This window comes from Pelodiscus sinensis, chromosome 10 (genome assembly GCF_049634645.1).
Source record: "Pelodiscus sinensis isolate JC-2024 chromosome 10, ASM4963464v1, whole genome shotgun sequence".
In the NCBI taxonomy this organism is placed as follows: domain Eukaryota; kingdom Metazoa; phylum Chordata; order Testudines; family Trionychidae; genus Pelodiscus; species Pelodiscus sinensis.
This window is the reverse complement of record NC_134720.1, coordinates 50734849-50761543: the sequence shown is the minus strand read 5'-3', so window position 1 is coordinate 50761543 and position 26695 is coordinate 50734849. Positions and strand designations below refer to the sequence as shown.

Here is a 26695-nt window from a genome sequence, read left to right as displayed (position 1 = left end):
TTTGTTTTTATATTTATTTCTTATGACCTTCAGTTATTGTGGGGGATTAGTTCACTTTGAGTTGTTTGTACAAGTGCTACATAATCTACAAAACAGCAGGACAGTGATCTAATAGCAAGTGATAAGTGAGGGGGGGAATTGGATTATTTACTAACCAAAGTATTCAAAGATGATCACTTCTTGAAAGAAAAATCAGTCACAGTGAATGTAATTTAAAAATTTTGTCCTGTGGCACCTTAGAGACTAACAAAAATATCTTCCCATGGTGTTTTTTCTATAACTCCCATCGTGGTATCGAAGAGCACTCTTTAATAAAAGTTCAACATTGAGCATATAAAGTGAAACAAATGCAACTTATGTACAATATTTGAAAAAATGTAGGCTTACTGAAATGAAAACTCAAAGTTTTGTTTCTCTTGCACTAGTTGAAAACTCTTCTAACAATCAATGTATATAGTACAGTTCTGCAGTTACAGTTTGTAATTTTGGCTGTAATACAAAACTCAATTTATTTGCTAAGATTCCAACGTGTTCAGCTCACATTTAAAGGATAATCACTAAAAACCGAACAATTCTGATCAATTCTCTTTTGCTGTGACCTGTCTCTCAACTCACTTTATGTAATTTAGTTATACACACCTCCATCCTGTTTGACATCCCTTCATTCTCCACCATCACAGCTGAGTACTTTCTCTGTACAGTTCCTCTCTTGCAAATCTTCACTCGGTGTTTTCCTGGATTGTTACTTAGTGATTATCACTAGACTTTTGACAAAAGTGCTTATTTAAAAATCTGATACTGCAATGAATTTACCTCTTCATGTACGTTTCCAGCTGGGCTTGTTAAGCATCCAGGGGGAAAAACGCTGTAAGCTCTTTGGGGCAAAAGTTGTCAATGTGCCTAGCATATTAGGGCCCTGAGTCAGGGCTACTTGGCTTTACCCATAAAACAAATCTATATATTTGAGAGAGTTCGTCTGTCTGTTCAAGAACTCCTCCTAAACGGTAAGCGCTAGAAGGACCACCGGGTTTGGTAGGCAGCTTCCTCTTACTATCACTTAAAGCAAAGTCAGGGTTTGGTTGTACCAAGAAAATGGGATGTGCGTGGAATGGAATCGCTTTGCATAAGTCACCAGACCGGTGACAGGCTAGCTAGGAGCATGTCTCCCTCCCCCAATCCAGGACTGCCTCTGCCCTCCGCCTCCTGCCCTCCTATTTGATTTCAAGACTAACAGGTCATTTTGGGAAAGAGTGGGATTGTGACATCAGATATAGTTTGGCCAATGAACATACAGTTGACCAGCAAATTTGCCTACTGCAAACTGGTTGTGAGATCATTAGAAAAAGCTTTCCTCTCCACATGGTAACACAAGTAAGCCAGCCATCAGGTATAGTAACCCTGTTTAAGATGCTGAAAATTGATAGTCACGTGTTTATGGAATGTTGCCCTCTGTTCATGCTTAGGAAAGCAGGGACTTTACCTGGCAGTGAGACTGCTGCTAATCTATGAAATACTAATTATCCTTTTTCTGGTGCGTAGTGCAATGTGAGGTACAGTAAACTTCCAATAATCCGGCACCTTTAGGACCCAGGGGGTGCCGGATTATCAGATTTGCTGGACTATCAGAAGGGGGGGCTATGAAGGGGGTGGGGTGGGGTGAGGGGGGATGCCACCCCAGACCCCTCATAACCCCCCCCCCCTTCCAATAGTCCGGCTCTGCCCCAGGCATCTGTGATTCAGCCGCTGCTGGTCAGTTTCAGCAGCGGCTGAATGAGGGCCGCCTAAGGCAGAGCAGCTGGAGCGCTGCTGGGTTGGTCCGGTAGCGCCGCCCCTTGGCGCCACTGGACCAACCCGGCAACCCCCCAGCTGCTCTGCCCCAGGCTTCCTGGAGTCAGCCGCTGGTCAGTTTCAGTAGCTGCTGAATCCAGATGCCTGGGACGGAGCAGCTGCAGTGCTGCCAGGTTTGGTAGCGCTAACCCTTGGCTCTGCGAGACCAACCTGGCAGCACCCCAGCTGCTCTGTCCCAGGTGTACCCAAGTCAGCTGCTGCTGAAACTGATCAGAGGCTGATTCCAGGAAGCCGGGGCAGAGCATCTCTGCCTCCGGCTTCCTGGAGTCAGCCGCTGGTCAGTTTCAGCAGCGGCTGAATCGGGGACAGCTGGGGTGCTGCTGGTTTGGGTCCCGCAGCCCCGAGGGGCAGCGCTACGGGACCAACCCGGCAGCACTCCAGCTGCTCTGTCCCAGGCTTCCCCGATTCAGCTGCTGGTCAGTTTTAGCAGCGGCTGAATCGGGGAAGTGGGGGCAGAGCAGCTCCAATGGTCCGGCTGCCTGGAGCACTTCCAGGTTCCTGTTGGTGCAGGACTATCAGGAGTGCCGGACCATCAGAGTTTTACTGTATTCCTTTTCAGGTCTATATGTGGTCCGAGAAGTATGAATCTGTCCCAACCACCCTTGTTAGGAGAGAGTATTTTAGAATCATAGAACCATAGAGCTGGAAGAGACCTCAGAAGGTCATCAAGTCCAGCTCCCTGCTCTAGGCAGGACCAATCCCAACTAAATCAACCCACCCAGGACTGTCAAGCCGAGACTTAAACACCTCTAGGGATGGAGACTCCACTACTTCCCTAGGGAACCCATTCCAGTGCTTCACCACTCTCCTAGTGAAATAGTTTTTCCTAATATCCAACCTCGACCTCTCCCACCACAACTTGAGACCATTGTTCCTTGTCCTGCCATTCTCTCCCCTCCTTTGCCTGTGCAGGCAGGGTAGCCTAGTGTTTTCACCTTGTCGGAGGCCCTGAAGGCAGAACTTTGGGCTCTTAATTGTCTCACGCACTATTTAAATGATTTCTTTAAAGAGATGCTGCCAAAATTAAAGCTGGTCAGAGGTGACAAAGCAGATTTTCAGACAAGTGGCCTGAGGGGCAAGTGAGAGGTTTATAGACAGGGCTCGCCAGCTGTGCAGTTCGGCGCACTGTGCGGCTGTGCCAGCTTGTAATCTACTCACCACGAGCAAGTAGATTACACTAATTGTCGAGCCCTGGTTATAGAGATGCAGAAAAATGGTACAGACTGAGAAGGTAAAATCTGCTCTCCCTGGCTGACTTCTCTCCTCCTGAAAATAGGGGGATGCCAGGAAGCTGAAAGGCAGCAATTTGAAAATGGATAGCTTTAAGCAAAACAATCTGTGCTACTCTCCCACAAGATAGCCCAAGAGCTTATAGGGATGTGACACATGCGTGACAGGAGCAAGGATTTTTTTTAAAGGGAAGGGGGGTGGCAGAGAGGTGGTGTGCCTCCAGCTATGAGCCAACCGTCACCTGAAGAAGTTAGTAAAACTTCCCGGTGGTGGTTCCAAGTTTTCATATCACCTGGATTCGAGCCTGTTCCTGGACAGTGATGAGATCCCATGTGGGATGAGCTCCTGTCTGGACTGGACTGGCAATTGCTCTTTGTTTTGCCTCTTGAGAAGGGTGCACAAACTATAGATTAGGTGTGGCCAACGCACAAACTATAGATTAGGTGTGGCCAACTCAAGCCTGCGAAGGAACCACCGTTTACCAATGTACATTGCCAGAGGGCTACAGTAATTTGTCAGCAGTCCCCATCAGGTGCCTCCTCTCCTGTCTGCAGCATTTTTTGCCAATCAGCACCTCCTTTTCCTTCCCCGGCCCCTTGCCCACTGATGTCAGCTGTTTCATGGCACTCAGGAGGCTCTGTGGGGGAGGGAAGGAACGAGGGCGGTCTTGGAGGAGGAGGTAGAGCCAGGAGTTGAGCACTGGAAAGTTAGCACCTGTAGCTGCAGCCCTGGGGTTGGTGTCTGAGCAAGGAGCCACATTAATTTCAAAAGAGCCACCGATGACTCTAGAGCCACATGTTGGCCACCCCTGGTACAGATAATCCATGTGTTGCACCTCCAGTGCCATGGCTAACTCACAGGAAAAAAACACATGGCAATGACCAATTTTTTGATCCTCTTGTGGAAGGTTTCACATGATCTTATTTTGCTCTTTGCAAGACTTCTGATCCTTTATTCAATAAACTTCTATCTGAACTGCTTACCAAGGAGTGGGTTATGTCTACACGATGCTAAGTCCCTGCAGGTGTGGTGCAGGCGGCGGCTTGGGCTTGCTGGGCAGGCTTGGATTCTGGCAACCAACCCATCCGGTAATGTTGACGTTGCGATTTTTGGGTGCTAGCGGTGCTTGAACTGGCTTGGGACCCACAGAATCTTCGTTTTCTCTGTACCCAGAAACCTTGTCCTGGGCGTCCCTCACGCGCCATGTAACAAACCACTTGTCATTCTAGCCACACTGAAGTCTGGCAGGAAGAGATGGAGTTGGAGCTGCTAGAGGAGACCCCTGTGTGCTCCCCGTCCGAGCCAGTACACTGGCAGTTCCTGACTCTCCTGGACGCTGTGGGCAGGCGGAATGGACAGGTGCTAGTCATGGAGATGGACGATGTCCATGAGTCAGTCCCCCTTGTGCAGCTGGACTTTGCCCAGGAACTCTTCAGAGGGATTGACCTAAAGGCCAAACTCCACCAGAAGGAGCAAATCAAGGAGGAAGAGCCGGAGATGGAACCACAGCTGGTCTTCATGCTGTGGCAAGCCGCCACCCTGAGGCAGCTCATGCAGTGGGAACACCTGGATGAAACACTCTGGAATTTAAGGAATCTCTTTCCCTGCATGCCAGCTGCTCTGGTCCTGGTGATGATCCAGCCGGACCTGCAGCACCAGCCGATGGAACCAGAACAGGCTGCGGGGGCACTCAGGAGAATGCAGTGCTTGCTGGATGGTGGCTTCCAGGAACTGGTGGTGGAAGCGGCAGTTTACAGCCCAGGCCAGCCAGAGGGGACACTGGAGGTCAAGAGAGCTGCCTGCAGAGCTCTGAGAGAAGTTCTGAAGGGCCAAGAAGGTACTGTAGGGGTCTGAGGTCACACAGGGCTAGTCATTGTGGGAGGGGGTCTTGCTGGGTGGTGCAGATGAGAAGAGGCAGGTGTGTGGAAGGAGATGCGGAAGCATGAGCTGGGTGTAGAGATCAAAGCAGAGCCAGGAGTGGGGGGTGAACCAGAAGGATATATAAACCAGAGACGTGCCATAGAGCAGTGTTTCTTAAACTTTTGAAGACCGAGGAACACCGAACAATTTTTTTTATGGGGAACACCAAGAATTTTTTGTTGAGCCAAAAAAAAAAAAAAAATGGGGGAGGGGATTGGGGGAAAGTTATTCGAAAAAAAAGGTCGCCTGCCCCTTTAAGGGGAGCCATTTTGAATTCTGTTCTCCGTGGCACACCTCCGACTGCCTCGTGGCACACCGGTGTGCTGCAGAACAGTTTAAGAAACACTGGCATATAGAGGGTGGAGCTGAGCCCCGGAGCTATTTGGGAGGCTGGGATGGGATGGGGGCACATGATCAGGAAATTAGAATGGGGAAGGGGTACAGCGGCGTCCCTTTTTACAAGCCATGGAGATGGCGGGCCTTCAGGGTAGTGCATTAGGAGCTGCTCTTTACCTCGAGCGCTCTGGCTCAGAGCCCTGTAGATTGGCTGCTCCCTGTTGCCCGTAGCTATGGGAAGCTGAGCCCATGTGCTCAAGCGGGAGGAGGCATCTGCATGGGAGCTCTGAGGAGAACACCTTCGCCCGGGGCCATCCAGTATGTCCCTGTGTCTTGGGGGATCTCTGGTGGTGTCAGTAAATGTTTCAGCCTTTTACTAGCAGGGCAACCTGCCCCAGGAGGCATCTTAGGTCCATGCCATGGAAGCCTGGAGGTTGGGTGGCATTTGAGCAAGTCGGGGTGGATGGTCAGTCATTGCCCATTCGGTGGGAGAAGCTGGGTACTGTCATAAACCAGGATGGAGGCAGACAGACCTGGGAATGGGAGCCGGAGTCACAAGCTAGAAAGAGAGAGGCAGAGTGGGGGGTGTCCCAGCAAGGATCTGGCCCGGAGGGCAGGAGGAACGTAGGGCACCGAAGTCAGCTGAGAAGGCAGGTTCCCCTTTGCATGCTCAGGACTCACCTAGTAGCTCGGACAGCCCCTGTGTCTTGTCTCCTCCTGGTGTAAACAGTGAGTTAGCCCCTCTGAGAGGCTGGGCGTCTCCTACAGCGGGGAGCTTCACGGCAGGGGCCTGTGGTGAGCGAGGATCCCAGCAAGCTGCCGAGTGGTGGTGGCAGGCAAAAGATGGCCTGGGTTGGAGACTTGTCTTCTCACACAGGTGCCCAGTTGGTTTGAGTGGTGAGAGTCCCTTGTGTTCCCTTCGCCTGGCTGGATCCCCTCCGTGGCCCCTCTGAGTTGGCTAGTGGCAGCGCGCTCTGGGGAGAGCCGGCAGGACGGGCTGTACCGTGGTGTCCTCCCCTGCGGAGGAATGACACAGGCTCCTTGACGCTCCCAGCAAACCAACCGCATTGACGTTGTGTCTCCCCTCCCCCCCAGGAATGACTCCCCAAGATCCCGTTACCATCCGACTCAGCTTGGGGGTGTGCAACGCAGGCTATGAAAGACGGTACGAGGACAGGCTCCCCTAGGCCACACAGCAATGTGCCTAGCAGGTGGGTGACTCTCATCCCTTCCAGCAGCCTCCCTTCATAGCAGCCTCCCCCTGCTGCTACTGCACGGGTACACCTGTTTCACGGACTGCTTGGGGGGCGGAGGGGGGGGAGTGCTCCAAGCAGGCCAACTCCTGCATGTGCATCCGCCTGAGTCTCCCTCCCCACTCCCAAAGCTCTCCTGGCATGACGTCTGGGAATTCCCCCTCCTCCCTGCCTGGGACTCCAAGCCAGCTGTGCGGGGCTGGAGGAAGGTGGATGGGGGGCAGTGATGTGAGGAGCTGGCGCTATACAAAACCCTCAGACAGAGAGATGTTGAGAGCCGTGATTCCCAAAGGTCGGGTCGCGACCCAGTCCTGGGGTGCCGAATGTGGATCCCTGGGTCGGCAGCCAGAGCTCAAGGGAGCAGGGGGATTCTGCAAAGGGGAGGGGTGTTCCCCAGCAGCGTCCGGGGAGCTCCGCAGTGGGGGAGGGGAGTTGCCTGGAAGCAAGGAAGGGGAGCCCTGCAAGGAAGAGGCTTTCCCGGCAGCCACGTGGGGGACGCTCTAAATCGATACCGTTTATTGGGCTTTTCCCCAACTGGGTCACAAGAAAAAAAGTTTGAAAACCCTCTGCTTTCTAGGACACTCCCCTTCCCCCTCCCCCATCCTGCGCAAATCCCTGCAGTGCCTCCTATCCACACTACGGGCAGAGGTGCAAGTAACTTACCTTTCTTACAGGTACTGTTGGGTTGTACCCCGGGGGGAGGTTCATGGCAGCCTGAAGGAAGTCCCTGCAGCCCAGCTGGGAGCGTGTCCTGGCCAGCTCCTTGCTGCCTAAGCAGCGCACCCGGGTGCAGTGTCTTCCTTTCACCTCTGCCCACGGGGATGGGATAGCAGAGCCTGCCGGGGAACCAGCTAGCCGCTAGCTTCTGAGCATGCACGAACCCCATATTCTCAGCAGCGAGAGCTGCTGCTCCAGCAACCCAGCCCTTGTCCTTTTCTTCCCGTTAGTTCACCGCATTTGTGTTGCCATTGTCCCTTGGCGCGCTAGCTAGTGCTCAGGGCCACTTGTTAGAGCCCTGTGCGGGCACAATATTTGCATCTGCAAAGATGATCTGTGACTCTCTGCGGGTACCTGCAGATTTGCAGAGCTCTGCTGCTTGCAGCCAACAGCAACCTTAGCCTTGTTTGTGACGCTGCAGGCGAGGGGCCTAATCCAGCCCCCTCCCAAGTCAATGCCAGCTCCTCCAAGGACCTCAGAGGATTTTGCATCAGATCTGTGGTCCACTCCATCCTTGTGCAACCGCAGAATTGTGATGAGTAGGGTGCAGCTGCGGTGCAGGGGGGCAGGTGGGAGATAAAGGTCTGAAAAGCTGTGGCCGCCTAGCAGCCGATCTGGTGAGATACGGGTGTCCTAGTTGGTGGAGATCTTGCGCCATGATACGTGACACTAAATCAGTTGTGCAGGGTTCTTATGGAACGTAGCGCACCCACAGTTCAGGCGTTGGAACTCCCTGTTCCAAGTAAAACAAGCTGGTTTTTCGTAAAAGGGATGCAAATTAGACCGATTGAAATTGCAAATGAAGCGGGGATTTATTTTAAGAGGGATAAGGGATCTTTTGGAAAAGGCTTTATTTTCCGAAAGATCAGCATCTAGACCGGCGCTTTTTTCCGGCAAAGCTCCAAGCCGGAAAAAAGCGGCAGCCATTTTTATGCTAATGAAGCGGGGGGGGATTTAAATCCCCGCTTCATTTGCAATTGCGATAGGTCTCATTTGCATCCCTTTTACGAAAAAGGGATGCAGTCTAGACACAGCCGCTGTGTTGAGCGCATTGAAGTGTACGCTACCTCCAGCCCTGCCGACTGGGGGCACCCAATGATTCTAAAGAGCCTGGGGCTCTCAGCTGCTGCTTCTGCGGTCGCTGCCCTGAGCACTTTAAAATCACTGCTGAAGCACGCGCCAGAGCTGTGCGCCGTGCACTCGGCCGGCTCTGAGGGCCGGTGGCAGAAAGGGGGGCACTGGGTCATCTAGGTGATGCTGAGGGCTGTCTGTCCCAGCCCCTCCCCTTTTGCTCTAGGTCCTACCCCTTCAAGGGTGCGCACCCAGGGACCCAGTGAACTTGTCCTCTCCCCTGACTCCCTTGCTGTGGAGTTTAGCATCATAGAAAAAAACAGATTTTACCACATGCACAATAATCATGTCAGATAGATTCTTGGAGGGACATGACATGCCAGGGTTTGGTATAATCTGATGGAGAATGTCCCTGGGAGATTTTTATAGTCAAGGCTGATTTGTGGGAGGCTGGTAGTTGGAATCTAGTATCAAGCCCCCCCCACTGAATAGCTGCCTCCTCACTGGTATATTATCTGATTAGCGCTGGCTGGGAAACTTTCCCCTTCCCCTGAAAATGCAGTAACTCCAGATACTGTCCCATTCTGCACTGGAACAAAACTGAGCCCTTAGTCTGAATAAGTTTTCTCCCCCCCCCTCAAAAAAAAGAGAGAGAGAGAGAAAAACCTACACAAACACCCATTCCTGTCCTGGAATAGCCAGTCATCTGGGATGTGGGAACCCAAATACAGATCAAAGACTGGAACGTGGGGAGTGCCCCAAGCCTCTGCCAGTTGGCTATTCTGGGATCTCTGGGCGGGTTTTTTGTGAAAACTTCCAAAAAACCATTTAACTGAAAAATTCCCCACTGGCTCGATTTATGATTAAGTGCTGATTAACTTGACAACAGCTGGACTGCTGGTGGGGTGATGCTGCCATCTATCGTGCTGCATAATAGTGTCTCATTAGTCCTTGTCTCCCTTTTCTGTCTGTATCCATCTGTTGTCTTTTCTCATATTTGGATTATACATTCTTCAGGGCAAGGAGAACGTGTTCCATGTTTGTGCAGTACCTGGTGCAATGTGGTTCTAGCTCATCCCTGGGTATTGTAGTTATATCATTTTTAAAAACAAATTATGCAGGTTTGCATTACAGACTTAATGTCTTGGCTTTTTTTTTTTTTAACAGCTCCTGTATCCATCTGAACTGCCACCTAAAAAATAGAACAAAAAAAAAAAAAACCTCCTATTCAACCACAACCCCCACACATTAAAAGTTGGGGTTTATTCTCTGCATGCCTGTGGGTATGAATAAACTTCAAACCATTTATTGCTTATTTATAGTGTGAGGAGCAGGTTAAAGGACTTGGGGTTGCCCCGGGCCTCTTTAAAAACCCTCCCTGATGGAGAGGGGAGAGAGAGAAGGAGCAGAGAGGAGAAAAACAAGGAGTGTTAAGGAGACTCAGCATGGAGGAGCAGGTGGAATCACCAGCCCTGCTAAAGGATACAGGGGAAGGTGAGGAGTTGAGCAGGCAGTGTTGAAGGGCTCCCTTCCCCCCCCCCCACCCCGCCCTTCGGGGCAAGAAGAGGGCTATCTGGTCAGCCGTGACTGGCCCAGGGCTTCAGCCCAGTACAACATCCTTTATGCTAAGGGCCAGGAAGGCCCAGGAACAAAAACTCTGCAGGTGAGGGCCCTGCTGCAGCCCTCAAAGGGTGGGACAGTGGACCGAACAGTGGTCAGGGTCTCAGGAGGGAGACTGACCCTGCCACAATAGCAGGACAGACAAAACCTGTGGGCACAGTTTCCATGTGAGGAATTGTGTAATGACATTGGACTTTATATTTACAGCCGTTTCAATATTTATTTTAAACCCTTGCCATCAAAAATGTCATTTAAAAAAAATATTTCACAGTCAAAGAAAAGATTATTTTTAGGTACATTATTCTGTCTGTTTTAAGCTCATGAATGCTTTAGTCTGGAATCGACGTCTACACAGCAAAAACAAACCATGGGGGCGAGTCTGAGAGCCTGGGTCAGCTGCTTTGGGCTTGAGCTCTGGAGCTAAAATTGCGGTATGGACCGATGTTCCCTCTATTTTCTATCCATGTGTGGAATAAATGTTTGTGCACCGAGGTGTGTGTGTGTGTGCGCGTGCATGGTAAGATGAGGGCCTGAAACAAAAGCCCAGGTAGCATAAGCTGGATGAGGGGCCTGAGGTCTAGATAGCAAGGTCTAAGACTTGGCTAATATAGAGTTCTGCTGTGAGCGAGTGGCAGGCCCTGCTCACAGAAGTTGGCAAGAATAGGGCTGATGTTACAGAAATACTCAGACCTCAGCGGTGCTAGGCACAGGCTGTAAGCACATTCCAGAGGGGTTGTAACAGGACACCTTGGCCATGTCTACACTGCGCTGGAGTTTTGCGCAAGAAATATGCAAATGAGGCAAGTATGGAATATTGCCGAACCTCATTTGCATAATTAATAAGCGGCTGCTTTTTGCGCAAGAGGCTTTTGCGCAAAAAGGAGCCGTCTATACGGCTCCTTGTGCAAAACCCCCCTCTTGCACAAGAGCTGTTCTTCCAGGGGGGAAAAAAGCGAAGAAACATCTCGGTACCAACACAACCCCACAGATAACAAGAGCAAACCAACTCAGGTTCAAACAGGGTCCGAATTGACAGCATGATGGATAGTTATTGAACTAGGATGCTGAGATGGGTAATACAATTTATATCGATGACATGATTGGTCAATAAAGGAAAGTGCTGGGTGTGACGTAGTGGGGACTGTATTCACTGTTTGCTTTGGGGGGGGGTGTTCAGCGCCCAGCTGGAGATGGAATGGAGGCATGTAGGGAATGGAGTTGGGACACCCCCCCCACCCCACCCCCTGCAGACAGGGGCTGTTGCCGGAGCAGCCTCTGCCCATGGCGACCATGGGCCTGCTATGGGGAGAGGCTGCTTTGCGGCAGCCTCACCAGCCTCCACCCCGTGCTGCCTGCCTCTGATAGAGGCAGCAACAAGGGGGAGGCTGGTGGCACGGCAAAGGTGATGCTGGGCGGGGGAGGGAGGCGGTTTTTAAGCCCGCACCACCCAGCACTGGCTCCTGCTTCTCACCTCATCCTTCCTGCCTCTGATCCATAGGCAGCAAAGGGGGAGGGAATGCAAGTAGTCAAGTCAACTAGGCGTATCAGGTAGTCGAACAGTCGCTTACATCCCTAAATTGAACCTCCCCTCCCCGTGTAAGGTAAAGGGTGGTAACTAGGCAACAGAGTGGCAACCTGATATGTGAGAGGGAGGTGAAACTTGTTTGTGCCTGTGTAGAAGGGTGCCCTGAAGAGTGGTCTTTGGCTGATGGGGGGGGGGGGCGCAATGCTGGAGCCATAGTATTGACTGAATTAGTCCATTGTCATGACGTACATATGCATCCTGGCGCAGCGGCAAGTTTGCTCGCTGACAGCTATTACTGTATGTCGCTTGGCAATAAACCTGGCCTGGTGCTTTTGATCCGTACCTGATTTGTGTTCTCTAGGGGCTCTCTCGGTGTCTGCATTGTTGACTAATTGTGCATGGTTAACACAGTAGACAGAGGAGCGCGCACACACACAGCTCAAAGTTTATTGTCGTTGATGGAGCAGAAGACTTGTCAGGAACCCATCAGGCACACCTGATGGACTGAGAACGTGCACCACTAGTAGAAACAAACACCTAGCTAAGGGCTTTCTGCTAATCAGCTGGGCTGTGTTGAAATCTCTCTTGCAACTTGCCCAGCTGCAAAGCCCAGCTCATGCAAAACCTCCACATGGCTATTTTTAGCCCCAGTGTAAAGCCCCAGAATCTGTTGATCTGGGCTCTGAGATTTGCTACCATGGTTTTTTGGTGGTCTTGGTCTGGCTTAAGTTTTTTGCGGGGGAGGGGTTATTTGTGTTTTTTTGGCGGGGGGGGGGGTGGTTTGTGTGTTAGATTTTTTTTTATTTTATTTTATTTTGGTTTTGTACCCTGCATGTTTTGTACCCTGCATGTTTTGTAATGCATCTAGAACAGTTCTGGAAACTGCGCAAAAGAAACCTTGGTAACTTTAAAGAAAACTCTCTGGCCTGCAGTAGCACAGATTGTGACTTGCTTCCAAGGTTGGTTTGTATTTTAAAGGAATTATTCAACGTTTTTTAGGTACGGGAGGGTGTGGACTGCCAGCTCATAACACCTACCCCCTGGCATTCCTCACCTACCCCCTGGCATTCCTCCCTCACAAGTCAAGCGCCAACAATCATGAGATGGGCTTAAAAAGTGGTAGTTTTAAACACCCAGGTACCTGCTGCCTAAAGTCACCCTGCAGGCCGGTGGCAGAGTCAGGTGACCACAGCGAAGCATCGCTGTGGCCTAGGCTTTGCGGTATAAGTTCAGCTCTGGACCGTAGAGCAGTGGAAGCACCAGAGGGGAAGAGGTCACAGGCCAGGGGGCAATGTGGAAGAATGCACAGAGATGGCTGAGAGAAGCTGGTGGATGATGTTGGCAAGGCTGCCACCTCGGACGTGGTGATGGGCCAGGTAAGCGGGGTAAGGCAGAGCTATGCAGGTGGCAAGGAGAAGCTTGAATGATGAGAAATGATGGGGGAGGGGAGTCAGGGGACTGGTTCAGACAGCTGATTAGCAGACGCATTCTGTGGGGGCAGGTGGGTGTCTGGGAAGCCAGAGAGAAAGGGGGGGGCAGTGGGTGATGGGTGGGGGCGAGCCAATAGGAATCGTCCCTCTCTTAACGGGGAGGATTCCTGCAGACCAACCATTTCCAGGACGCTGGGAGCGGGTCAGTGCTCCGACTGCTCCGCGCGGTTTTCCAGCCCGGGCGAAGGCACAATCCCAGGCTGAGAGCTGCAATGAGAGCAGGGGTTCCCAACCTGTGGTCCGTGGACCCCTGGTGGTCTGCGATGGTACTGCAGGGGGGCCGTAGAACGTTTAAAAGGAAGAACCGGGCCCAATCCTTATGTTTCTTTTCCCTTTTCCCCCCCTCCCTCAGGCAGAGGGATCCGTGAAGTTGTAATAGATTGTAAAGGGGACCGCATGCTGGAAGAGATTGGGAACCACTGGGCTAGAGCATTCCTGCTAGGTTTCTTTTCCCTGTTCGCCTCCCCGCTGGGATCCAAAGGAGGAATGTGTCCAGAAGCCTAGGCAGCCCCAGCTTAATCTGCCTCCAAACAAACCCTTGCTACATCCCTCCCCCCATCTCTCCTGCGCTGGGTACTGAGCCCTCAGGGCAAGGGGCAGCGCCCCCCCCCCCCTCCTTAGCATGTAGTGCCCTCAATTCCAGGCACTCTCTCAGCCAGGGTCCCGCTTACGGCCCCTTATCACCAGGCCGGTGTGTTCCAAAGCTGCTTTTTTGGCCAGGGATGGGTGTCTGCCAGATCCTGCGAGGCAGCGTTCTGTGAGGTGAACAGGTCCCTCCCCAATGGGCCATGGGCGAACCTAGGGCTAAGGAAGACAAGCCCTGCCCCTTTTGTCTGAGACCCCGCCCATTGCCCCTGTGGAAACCAAGTCTCCCCCCTTTCCCCCCTCCCCCTCCCCCGTAGGAGGCTCTGGAAGGCTGGAGGCAATGTGTGGGCAGGGGTGGCCTGGCAGTTTAGGAAGACATTGCATTCCCCTGACTCTACTACTCACCACCTGTGTCCCTCCCTGTTCTGGCTTTCTCCTCCGGCCACAGGCAATGCAAGAATCAATGGGGCAGGGGCACTGTGAGGTCACAGCCCAGCGGGCTGAACTCCATCTCCATTTACCCCTCAGCTTTCACCAGGAACTCGGGGAGAAGTTGAGGCAGAGATGGAGGCCAATGGGATTCTCCAGGAAGAAAGCAGGAGGATGGGTGCTGGTGCTGGGGGTGATGGGAGGAGTTGCATTTGGCACTGCATGCTGCAGCACGGCCACTGGTATCAAGCCGTGGAGGGGGAGAGACGCAAGTCTCCTCCATCACGTCCCTAGAGAAGCGAGAGGGACGTTCCCTGCGCTGGGCTAGTGATCGCCATGAGTTCAGCTCTCACCTCTGCTGTCTGGTTTCCCCCTTACAGATGGAGGCCAGGCGCCTAAGTCTGAGCTCCTGCTCCATGTCCCAATGAACAGCGAGATGACATGCGGTCACAGCAAGCACGCTCAGGCATAAACCCATGTAGACTCAGGGTAACGTGGGAGATCCACATCTTAGCTGCTCCAGTGCACTGCCTTTCAGGTAGGACAGGCAGTTTCTAACCAATAAGCCACCCTCTTCTCCCTAAGCCAGCGCTGGGCCCCAGGGTTCCTCATGTCTCCAGTGATCCAGGTGTCGATCACCCAGTTGTCGGCCCCTGAAAGAGTGTGTTGAGTCCTCCTTGAGTTGGTGAACTCGAGTTCTAAGCTAGGGGTGTGACCGGCCAAGCTTCCAGTCTGCCTGTTGACTTGTGAGAGAGGAAGTTACGTTTCTATGTGACAGATTTTAATGTTTCGATTTTGTTTGTGTGGGAAAGCAACTCGCTTGTTTTAATTGCTACACTGTGCAAACAGCCTGGCACGGCAGAACTATTATAATCTGTACACGAGGGCTTGACTGGTGGGAAATACAGGGGTTCCCCATTTCAGTCCTTTGTCTTCTCCTCCTGTCCCTCTCTGACCCAGCGTTCCCATCCACTGAAGTACATCCAGTCCTGTACAACAATAACCACCACCCTGACATGTTGCACCTCCGTATTCTTTATGGAAATAGGTTTTTGAATATGAATATGCATCACTCAAATAGGCTTTATGCAAAATGGGGCATGTAACCTGTCATTATAATCCGCTGACTGTGTATATTCTATTCGTGTGCATATATCTCTCTTGTCTGTGAAGTTAGTGTATCAATTCTTCTATGTCCGTTGCGTCTGGGTCTGATTTGCCTGTGCCAACCTCGAGCTCACATGGGTTTCTCTTTCTGTTTCATGCTTTGAGGTTAGATTTTTCTCATTCATACTGGCTACGTCTAGACTGGCATGATTTTCCAGAAATGCTTTTAACGGAAAGGTTTTCCGTTAAAAGCATTTTCGGAAAAGAGCATCTAGATTGGCACGGACGCTTTTCCGCAAAAGTACTTTTTGTGGAAGAGCGTCCGTGCCAATCTAGACGCGCTTTTGCGCAAAACAAATCTGAGCTGTCTACACTGGCCCTTTCGTGCAAAAGTTTTGTGCAAAAGGGACTTTTGCCCAACGGGAGCAGCATAGTATTTCCGCAAAAATCACTGATTTCTTACAGTAGGAAGTCAGTGCTTTTGTGGAAATTCAAGCAGCCAGTGTAGACAGCTGGCAAGTTTTTCTGGAAAAGTGGCTGATTTTCTGGGAAAAACTGGCCAGTGTAGACACAGCCACTCCGAGTGCCCACCACAGCCACATGCATCGCCTGCGTTCTCCCAGGGAACTCTCTCTCCACAACTAAATGAGGCTTTTCAGCCTATGAGACCGCAGGATTTGGGGGCTGTTGTGCTGAGCATAGTGATATACAAAGTGACTTGGACACAAACAGCTGTGGAATCAGACAACACACAACACTAGGATCTGATTAATCCCAGGATCCTTTTTAGTTCAAAAGTTTGTTCCATTTTTGTGACTCTGTGTTCCCTTCTTTCTCCCAGCTGGTGGACCTTGATAAACATTTTAATGCTCTTCAATAGCAACACACAGGCACCTGGAAATGGTGGGCTTTCAAGTGGCTCTTTTCACCTCTTGGAATCCTGCTGTACAAATGGAGAGTCAAACGGCTGCTGTGACTTTCTTGGAACTCGTGTGTGTTTTGGAGGAGCAGGAATAGTAGCAGAGGCGTTAGGACCAGATTGTGTGTCCAACGACATTAATGGAAAGACTGTCCTTAGGATTTATGGGGCCCTGTGCAGTATTATTTATCTGGTGCCCCTATGGCTGATGGCAGCTGGGGCCAACAATGGTTTTTGAGAGATGTGATTTTGTAGTCCCTCTTAAAGCACCTTTTAAGCTAAGCTCTTGTAGATTAACACAGTAAATTCAGAAACTGACCGTCTGTCCCTGGGGTAGGCAAATGCCTGTGAGATGGCTTCATCACCACTGGCCTGGCTCTTTCACAGGGTCTGTGTACTGCTCACAGGCCTGGCAGGTGTTTTCACCTTTCCGTTAGCTGGAGCCAAAGAACAGGGACAGGAAGAGGCACCGCCTGCTGAAGATCTCACCCCTTCCAGGGTGTGAAGCTGCCCACACACCTAGCTCGGGAGCCAGCATAAGCTGTCGGCCTCCCTGGCAAAAGCTACATTCCCCACCTTCTCTGTCCTGTCTCTTCCTTCCCTGAGTGCGTCTGATTTGTCCAGAGCAGAAAAGTGACGATTATTTATTCCCTGTTTAGAGCTAAACAAGAGCCGTGGCCTTTTCTTCATCACCAAGAAGCACTGTCTGATGGAATGAGAGACTTTAACCAATGTGTGTCTCCTAAAAGGGACCTGGCGAGGTTTTGCATTGCCCAGACAGTCGGTCTCAGTGGCTGTGTTCTTTGCCTCCTGTGGATTATTTTCCTTGGGTATTTCAGTTAATAAACTTCTGACCTTTGGTATGAATTGTACGATGTTTGCGCCATGGTACTGAGTTCTCTGCATACCAAACAGTGGACTTGTTTAACACTGGACAGCGATTGGGTGTTAACACCATTAGCCCGCCTGTTCCATCTAACTCAGGGGTCTCCAAACTACGGCCCGCGGGCCGGATGCGGCCCGCGAGGCCCTCTCATCCGGCCCGTGGAGACATTTTTGTCTGGGCCCTTCTTGCCGCGGGGGGGGGGCCCTGTCAGGGGTGTGCGGCGTGTACTCACGCCGCGCCGGGGCAGGAGAAGCGGGCCGCTCTGCTGACAAGCGGCCGCGCGGCGGCAAACGGCGCAGGGGGCGGGGGTTAGCACGGGCGGCGTTCCCCCGCCCAGACTGACAGGGCAGCTGGCCAATCAGGGGGCAGGATGGGCGGTGGTGGTAACGCCCGCCCGGCGACGTGCGGGGGAACGTGAACCCCGGCGGGAACTTTAAAAAGGTGACCCCTTCCGCCCGGGGGGGGGGGGAAAGGAGTGAGCGGTGGCAAGCAGGAGGGGAGGACAGCGTGCAGAGGAAGGGGAGAGCAGGGGGAAAAGCCCCCCCCCCCCTTCCGGGAGAAACGGATTCGCAGGTCACTGTTGATGTTAGGGACAACAAATCTAAAGCCAGAAATGTCTGCTATTTTGGCATCCAGGAAACAATTTCACCATTCACACTAATACAGGTGTTCATGTGTAGTGTATCAATGTGTTATTAAATAATAACTGAATAAAATAATATTAAATACATAATTAAAAACAACATCCATGTTTTGATTGTTTATTTGGATCTCAAGTGTGTAGTCGGCCCCCGAACTGCTGTTTGATAGTTAATGCGGCCCTCGGGCTGAAAAGTTTGGAGACCCCTGATCTAACTGAATACAGCAGGGCCTGGGAAGGGAGCTAACAAACTTACTTTCACTTGGTCCCTAAACCTGAACTGGAATCGGGGAATTCAGGGTCCGGTCCACTTTGCCTGCTCAGGAGAGACCCAGCATGGGAATTATTGGAAACCCTGCAGATCAGATCAGTTCTGTTCAGTGCTCCGGTTTAATCAGCACCTTGTTTCCAGTTGCTAACAAGATGGGCCTGGAACCATGGGCAATGGGTGACCCCATGGGTTTGGGAGGCAAGACCCCCAGCCTCCCCCTCCCCCCGCTGTGGCCTGCTGGCCCTTGCCCCCTCCCTGCCTCAGGTAGGGTTGCCAGGTGTCTGGTTTTGAAGCGGGTGGTCCAGTATTTAAGCTTTCTGTTTGGGAAACAAATTAAGAAATAGAACTGTCCGGTATTTTCTAACTAAGATGGAATGCGGGTTGTGGTGTCATGTCAAGTGTGTCTGGTATTTTTGTTGAAACTATCTGGCAGCCCTAGCCCCAGGGTAATGCCCTGCACTGGCCCCCGGCTCCAGAGAGCTGGCGGGTAGCACGGCCCCAGCCTCCCCTAGCTTCAGAGGGTTGGCCAACATGGATGGCTCAGGATCGGAGCTGCGCCGCCCACACCCCTGACCAGCAAGGCCCTCCCTGCAGCCGAGCCACCAGCCGCAGCACTAGATGGCTGGAGTGGCCCTAGTGTCGGGACAGTGGTCCAGCCTGTGGAATCACAGCAGCAAGCAGGGGAATGGGTGGAGCATAGGCAGGGCCCAGTGTGGGGGCAGGGGGAGCCTGGAGCCTCCTACTGAACAGATTTACTCCGGGCTATATGAAAGTCACTTGTAAAGAATAGGCTGGACCTCTCTGGTCTGGCACCCTTAGGACCTGACTGGTCCCAGACAAGGGAGTTTGCTGGCCCAGGGAAGTTCATGCCTCTGGGCTCTCGGGGAGTGCCAGCTCCCTTCCCTAGCCCCTGGGGCCTGCTGCTCATGGCCCCACCGTGGGCTCCACTCCCATAAGCTCTGTTGCCTGGCTTTGCTCTCAGCTGCCAGCAGCCTCTGCCCCTGGTGCTCTCTGGTCCAGCAACCGGAGTTCTGGACCAGGGAGGTTCAGCCTGTATCACTAACTTGGTAGCTGTTTTAAACTCTTGTTTGTTGGGTGCTAGTTCTCTTTAAAAACCAGGAGTAGGAAGAGAGAGCTGCATCGGCAATTAGCTCTTACCTTTGTTAATGAATAGAGAAATGTCAACACACACTGGCTTGGATAAAGTGGGTTATGCCCACATTTCCTACTGACATATTGAGACTGGACTATGTAAACAAAATGAGCCATAGAATTCCAGCTGAGCCTTAAAAAACACCCCCCAGACACTTCCATTTTGAAAAGTGGTGGGTTTTCATTCACATAAGCTAGGTATGTGTCATTAAGCAAAAATAATCAGTAATGCTCATCCAGTTTAAGTAGGGATTGTTTTGTTTTATTAACCATAGACCTTACAGCTGGAGGGGTTATTGTAATATTGGGCTCATGCCAAAGAAGGATTATTCTTTTGGCTTCATGTGATAGGGCTTTAATGGCACAGGAAAGTATTTTGCATGCTCAGGTATAATTTAATCACCTTGCACTGTGTGTGTGTGTGTGTGTGTGTGTGTGTGTGTGTGTGTGTGTGTGTGTGTGTGTGTGTGTGTGTGTGTGTGTGTGTGTGTGTGTGTGTGTGTGTGTGTGTGTGTGTAAGTAAAAGTAAAATCAATAAGTATAAAACCCAAACATAGAAGCCCTTCTCTATTTATCAGTCAAAGTCCAAAGCAAAGTTGTAAGGCGTGGCTCATGCCTATCAGGTCTGGGGAGTGAAGAAGGCAACCCTATCTATCATTCTTCTTTCAACAACAAGGCTCTTTCCAAAGATCTTTCCTTCCTGACTCCCTGCTGGATTAAGTTCTCAACTTCTTACAGTCCCTTTGTAGGTGCTGGGGAGGGAAAGAATAAATCTCCCCTCCCCCCAGCTCCAGCCTTAAATAGAGTCTATATCAACCCCCCATTATATGCTTCATCCAAAAGAAAAGTATAATAAATTAGGTATTAGTTCCTTGAATCTAATTATGAGAAGTAAAATGCAGAGAACCCCAGCTACTGGGCTGTTGCCTATGATCCTTCCTTGTTGTTTTCAGAGTCATAGGATTACAGAGAGAATGCCTCTAAACCAGATTAGATAAAGGGTGATTGGCAAGACTTGAAATAAATGAAAACAAGTTCTTGCAAACGCTAACTAAAGGTCACGCTTCCTGTTAGATGGTATCTAGCTGTATGGCTTTAGTCCAGGGCCAGGTCTCTCCAGAAGTGTGTTATCTTGCGGTCAGTGAAATAGGTGAACATACAGCCTTAGGACCTCAGAAGGTGACCCGAGTGAAGAGTCTCCCGGATTTATCCGTGATTGTCAATTATTAACCTACTTTCACCAGTCACGGGGCTGTGGCTCACCTGCACCCTTGCTTCAGCCCGGGCTCTGTGGCAACCTGGAATGATGCCGGCCCAGCCGGCAAGCAGCCAGACAGTTAACAGTCCTTCCTTTGCTGGACATGTCATGGGACTCCACTGGTGATATCATTGCCATTCCCCAAACTTGCTGTGATTCCTGGAGCTTTCGTGCCTGGTGTTTAAACTGCTGATTCTTTCACCCCGGGAGCCGAGCCCTCAAAAGGGCTTTGCCAGCAGGGTGGTGGGAATGTATGGGTGTATTGTTGTGTATTTGTTCTTCTCAGCGTGCAACGCACCATCAAGCCACAGCCCAGAGCACGCAACCCAGGGGTGTCATGAGCCAGTGATCTTTCCCCATGTTTTGCTGTCTTCACACAGCCTAGAGGAGGGTCCCACACCCCGTCCTGTCCAGTCAGCCACACCCTCAAACCACACTCCAGGGCCTCCCGAGCAGCTGTTGTACATAAGGAGAGTGGACAAGAATGTAACACAGACCCCTAACTGAACGGCTACGTCTAGACTGGCATGATTTTCTGGAAATGCTTTTAACAGAAAAGTTTTCCGTTAAAAGCATTTTCGGAAAAGCGTGTCTAGATTGGCACGGACACTTTTTGCGGAAAAGGGTCTGTGGCCAAGCTAGATGCACTTTTCCACAAAAAAGCCCCGATCGCCATTTTCACGATTGGGGCTTTTTTGCGGAAAACAAATCTCAGCTGTTTACACTGGCTCTTTTGTGCAAAAGTTGTGCCCGAACGGGAGCAGTATAGTATTTCTGCAAGAAGCACTGATTTCTTACAGTGGGAAGTCAGTGCTTTTGTGGAAATTCAGGCGGCCAGTGTAGACAGCTGGCAAGTTTTTCCGGATAAGCAGCTGATTTTTCCGGAAAAACTGGCCAGTCTAGACACAGCCTCTGGGTGTCAACCTCTTTCACCGCATGACCTCCCTTCCTGATTGGGATACCCCTTCCCAACCCCCCTTCTTCCCTCTGGGAAGCCCTGAGTGCAAGTAAATGCTCCTCGCTTCCATTATTTCCTCTCCCTCTTGTTAAAGAGAATTCCACCTCTACTGAGCCCTGGGGCTATGTGCATGTCTGCAATGCTGAGAAGTGGCTCTTTGAGCCTATGGTGCTGGATGTCGCATGAACTCCCATCAGCTGGAAGCCCAGTAAATGATTAACATTACCTGCCCAGAGGGCAGGACTGGTTCTGGTTATAAAGGAGAGGCATCACAGGCATCCCATCACTGCAATGCTGATCCAGGCTTCCTGGCCTGGTTGATGCTTTTGTAAATTGCAGGGTATGCTCTCCCCAGCGGGCTGCATGTTGCATACCGTCCATCGACATGAACTGGGCTTCTTTGTACACTTCATGGCTGGACGACCTGCGATCCTCGTGGACTCGTTCAGCTACAGCCGTTTCACCGCTCACAATGGAGGCTTTGTGCGGGGTCAGACAAAACCGTAATCGAGACTTTGTGCAGCCTCCAGGAGCCCTGCACGCTTCACGTGCGCCCCCGGGATAGGCTGGACTTTTGCTGCAGTCGTTTGCAATTCAGGGTTTGCATTCTGCTGGGGTTGTGTGTTTATGACTGTTGGAAATGGCTTGTGAAGGGGCTGCAGAGGCTAAGCCACGGGAGGGGGGATTAGGATACGGGTGAAAGAGATCTCATAACTTGGCATTTCATTGCTTTTACGGTTTGGCTGAGGAGGAGATCACGCTCACCCACCCCTCATTCCTTTCAGACTAAGGCTACATCTACATTGGCATGATCTTGCGCAAATATTCTTTAACGCAAGAGTTCTTGCGTTAAAGTATTGACGCAAGAGAGCGTCTACACTGGCATGTGCCTTTGCGCAAGGGCATCCGTGCCAGTGTAGACGCCCTCTTGCGCAAGAAAGCGCTGAGGGCCATTTTAGCCATCAGGCTTTCTTGCACAAGAAATTCACGTTGCCTGTCTACGCTGGTCTCTTGCGCAAGAATAGTTGCGCACGAGGGCTTATTCCTGAGCGGGAGCATCAAAGTTCTTGCGCAAGAAGCCCTGATTTCGCTCATTAGAACGTCAGTGTACTTGCGCAAGAACTCCCCGCCAGTGTAGACAGGCAGCAAGTTTTTGCACAAAAGCAGCTGCTTTGGCGCAAGATCGTGCCAATGTAGACACAGCCTAAGGGTTTGTTGAGGACTATTACTCCTGAGGGAATTTTGCATTCCAAAAATGTGCAAAATGTTTTAAGATTCGGCCAGTGTCAATCAATAAATTGGAGGCTCCAGCACAGCAGGGGGAGCACAAGCCACACATCCTGCTGCCCCCCCCCCCCACGATTTGTCTAGTTAATTCTGATAACGAACGAGACTCTGGCATGCTAACTAGTTCCGCGACCCCCAAGCATCACCTAATAAACCATCCTGTTAGTCTTTAAAGTGCTAGATGGTCCTGTCTTTTATTTCAGTAAGACCAGGCTAATACGGCTACATCTCTATTACTATTCTGGGCTCATTGGTGGGGCTGCACCCGATCCTGACACAGCACGAGGACTGGGCCTGCCCCAGAAATGCTGCAGGGGCCCTGCCTTTCTGCGCCAGGCACATCAGGTGTGGGCAGGCAGACTCAGCCTGGCAGGATCCAAGGGGGCGGGGAGGATCCAGCCTGGGGTGAGAGGGTTGTGTGAGGGAACTGGGTTTGGGTGGCTTGAGCGGGGGTCTGGGTGTGGGGTAGGGGGAGCTGGATGCACAGGGCTCATGTGTGGGGAAGTTCCAGGGGCAATGGGATTCTGGGGGAGGGTCCAGGGGAAGGGGGTTGGGGCTCAGAAGAAAGGTCTGGATGTGGGAGGGCATGGCAGGGAATTCTGGGTACAGCGAGAGCGGGGCTTGGTGGGATGAGGTCTGGGTGCCCCCGGTTGGGGGTCTGGGTGCCCCCGGTTGGGGGTCTGGGTTCCGGGGGCTCATTGAGGTGGGGGGGGGGGTCTGGATGAAGAGGGGTGATGTTCAGTGCGGAGGGAGCCAGGCAGGAAGTGACGGGGGTTCAGTGTGGAGGGTTCTAAGTGTGTTTGGGGTCTGAGCATGCAGCGGTCCAGGCACACAGGGACTAGATGGATGGGGGGGAAGCTCCCCATGCAGTGACCCCACCTCCCATGGCTGAAAAACAGTGGGCACAGCAGGTGTGTATGGACCTTCCTAAAGCTGGGTACGGTTTCTGTGGGTGGGTCTGCCGTGGCCCCAGGTGCTCTTTGTAGAGGAAGGGCACATACTTTCCACCTAAGCCCGGACTAGCAGCCGAGCCCTGAGTAGAGTAGGTGCTGCTAGACAAGGCATCCCCAGCCTGCCCTTCCCCCTGCATGGATTAACCTCTCTGCTAGCTGCTCCAGGCACCCAAACCAACATGCCCGTGTTGCTGGGGAGGGGCATGTGAACACTCTGGCTTTCCTTTGCTTCCCCCTTCAGAAAGTCATTTTTCTACAGGGAAGCAAAGGAATCTGTGGAGGACATGAATTCTGCACACACGGGCTGTGTCTAGACTGGCAAGTTTTTCTGCAAAATCATCTGCTTTTGCGGAAAAACTTGCCAGTTGTCTACACTGGCCGCTTGAATTTCCGCAAAAGCACTGACGATCTCATGTAAGATTGTCAGTGCTTTTGGGGAAATACTGTGCTGCTCCCATTCGGGCAAGTCTTTTTCCAAAAAACTTTTGTGCAAAAGGGCCAGTGTAGACAGCTCAGATTTGTTTTGCGCAAAAAAGCCCCGATCGCGAAAATGGCAATCGGGGCTTTTTTGCGGAAAAGCGCGTCTAGATTGGCCATGGATGCTTTTCCGCAAAAAGTGCTTTGGCAGGATGCTTTTCTGCAAATCTAGATGCACTTTTCCGAAAATGCTTTTAACGGAAAACTTTTCCGTTAAAAGCATTTCCGAAAAAATCATGCCAGTGTAGACGTAGCCATGCAGTGGTGCAGAATTCCCTGGGAGTAGAATATAGATCAGTGGTCACCAACCAGTAGATCAGGATCTACTGGTAGATTTTGGAGCCCCTGACAGGTGACCTTGACAGGTTTGGCCAAGAGGTTATCAATCCCAGCACTTCAGCTGACCTTCCCCTCCCCCAATTGTTGCACATCTCCTGCCCTTTGCCTTTGAGCTGTCCCCTCTGGAGACTCTGCTTTCTGAGCAGGGCAGGGGAGGAAGAAGCGGGGGCACTGATGTCAAGGTACCCCACTCCCACCCTGTATCCTATCTCCACAGAGCAGAGAGGGGGCACAACAGGACTTGGGAGGGAGTTTTCTGGCTGCTTTTGGGAGTAATGCAGGGCCAGGACAGGGATAAGCCTGCCCCACTGTGCCACCACCCAAGAGCCACCTGTGGTAAGCAGTGCCCAGCTGGTGCCCACATCCCAAAACCCTACTCCAGTCATGAACTCCATCCTGCACCCCAAGTCCCTACCCAGCTCCGAGCACCCCTGCATCCGAACACCCTACCACAGCCTGCACCTAGAACCCCCTCGGACACTCCAACTGCCTGCCCCAGGCTCAGCTCAGAGCCCCTCACGCTCCATATTCCTTAATCCAAGACCAGAGCCTGCACCCCAACCCTGTGCCCCAGACTGGTGAACGTGAGGGAGGGTGAGGGAGGGAGGGAGGATGGAATAAGCAGGAGAGGGGGCCTCATAGGAGCACAAAGGAGGCGGGGCATTGGTATTTGGGTTTGAGGTAGATCTTGGATTGCATTTCAACTCAGAAAGTGATCTCGTGTCTGAAAAGGTTGGAGACCCCTGATATAGATGCTACCAACCAAATGAATGAATTCACTTCATCTGTCTCCTGTCAGGCATGTGCCTCTGTGCTTTCCAGTCCAATCACAGCCTCCCCAGCCTTTCTCCTATGGCTTGTCATATTGTATCAGCCACGCTCCACCTCCAAATCCCTCCTCAGAATACTCCTTTGCTGTGAGGCCTACCGAAACTTGCTGCTGCTGCTGTGTTGTGACCACTGCTTGTCAGAGACTGCCTTACTGTTTCCTTCTGTTCCCCCCACCCCGCCTGCATCCCTTCATTATACTGAGATTACAAGCTCCTGATGTCCTGTGTGCAGGTGGTCGTATTGTCCATTTCTGGTTCGCTCTTCCTCCTCTCAGGGTCTGAGCGACTAAGAATTTAGTCCACACAGTGTGCAGCAGCGGTCAAAAAGGCAAATAGGATGCTAGGAATTATTAAGAAAGGGATAGAAAACAAGACACCGAATATCTTGCTGCCCCTGTATAAAACTATGGTACGCCCACATCTGGAATACTGTGTACAGATGTGGTCTCTTCACCTCAAAAAAGATATTTTGGCTTTGGAAAGGGTTCAGAAAAGGGCAACTAAAATGATTAGGGGTTTGGAACGGGTCCCATATGAGGAGAGGTTAAAGTGACTGGGACTTTTCAGTTTAGAAAAGAGGAGACTGAGGGGGGATATGATAGAGGTCTATAAAATCATGAGTGGTGTGGAGAGGGCAGATAAAGAAAAGTTTTTTATTAGTTCCCATAATAGAAGAACTAGAGGACACCAAATGAAATTAATGGGTAGCAGGTTTAAAACTAATAAAAGAAAGTTTTTCTTCACACAGCGTGTAGTCAGCCTGTGGAACTCCTTGCCAGAGGAGGCTGTGAAGGCTAGGACTATAACAGAGTTTAAAGAGAAGCTAGATAATTTAATGGAGATTAGGTCCATAAAAGGCTATTAGGGGACAGAATTGGTGTCCCTGGCCTCTGTTTGTCAGAGGCTGGAGAAGGATGGCAGGAGACAAATCGCTTGATCATTGTCTTCAGTCCACCCTCTCTGGGGCACCTGGTGCTGGCCACTGTTGGCAGACAGGCTACTGGGCTAGATGGACCTTTGGTCTAACCCAGTACGGCCATTCTTACGTTCTTAATTTGGGGGCGAGGAGAATTCTCTCTGTTGTCAGCCAGCTTCTGCTTCCCAAAGCAGAATTTTCCCTCTGGTCTCTTTCACACAGTGCAAAATTAACCTGTGGAACTCCTCGCCAGGGGATGTTGTGATCATCTGCTCTGCATCCTCCCTCTGAAGCTGTGGTACTGGCCACTACTAGAGACAGCACCAGGGGCTAGATCGACCATTGCTTCGACCCCCATGGGCAGCTCTTAGTTCTTAGTCTCTGGATTTTCCTTTTCTCCCAGTGTGGCTCTTGCTACAGTGTGAAGACTGCAGTCAGGGTAGGCCTGCAACCTCCAGCCCCACCGCATAGTTCCTAGCCTATTCTAGATGCCTTAGGCTAGTGGAAGATCTTTTGCTCATAAGCAGGTAGGTCCAGAGCTGTCCTTACCCATATGCAGTTGTGTGGGGCACCCAACAATTTGGGACACTGCTGGGTCTTAATGTCCACCCAGGGGCCTCCTCCTTTCCCTATTCTGTGGCTTTGCTTCCTCCTGCGAGGATCTAGTTCACTTCAACG

General features: G+C 51.5%; 1 protein-coding gene across 3 annotated transcripts; it reads left to right on the top strand.

Annotated features, from left to right (window-relative positions):
• The first annotated feature begins 134 nt into the window (after positions 1 to 134).
• LOC112547425 (uncharacterized protein C2orf72 homolog) lies at positions 135 to 16848 on the top strand. 3 transcript variants are annotated; one of them, XM_075938189.1, is made up of 4 exons: positions 135 to 1387; positions 4308 to 4915; positions 6430 to 6545; positions 9543 to 9690. In XM_075938189.1, the coding sequence occupies exons 2-3, from the start codon at positions 4333 to 4335 to the stop codon at positions 6519 to 6521; spliced, it is 675 nt and encodes a 224-aa protein (XP_075794304.1). In that variant the 5' UTR covers positions 135 to 1387; positions 4308 to 4332; the 3' UTR covers positions 6522 to 6545; positions 9543 to 9690. The 3 variants fall into 3 exon arrangements, with proteins under 3 accessions (XP_075794304.1, XP_075794303.1, XP_075794305.1); XM_075938188.1 differs by having other exon boundaries at positions 4252 to 4915; XM_075938190.1 differs by lacking the exons at positions 135 to 1387; positions 9543 to 9690 and adding an exon at positions 16710 to 16848 and having other exon boundaries at positions 2270 to 4915.
• Positions 16849 to 26695: the final 9847 nt, after the last annotated feature.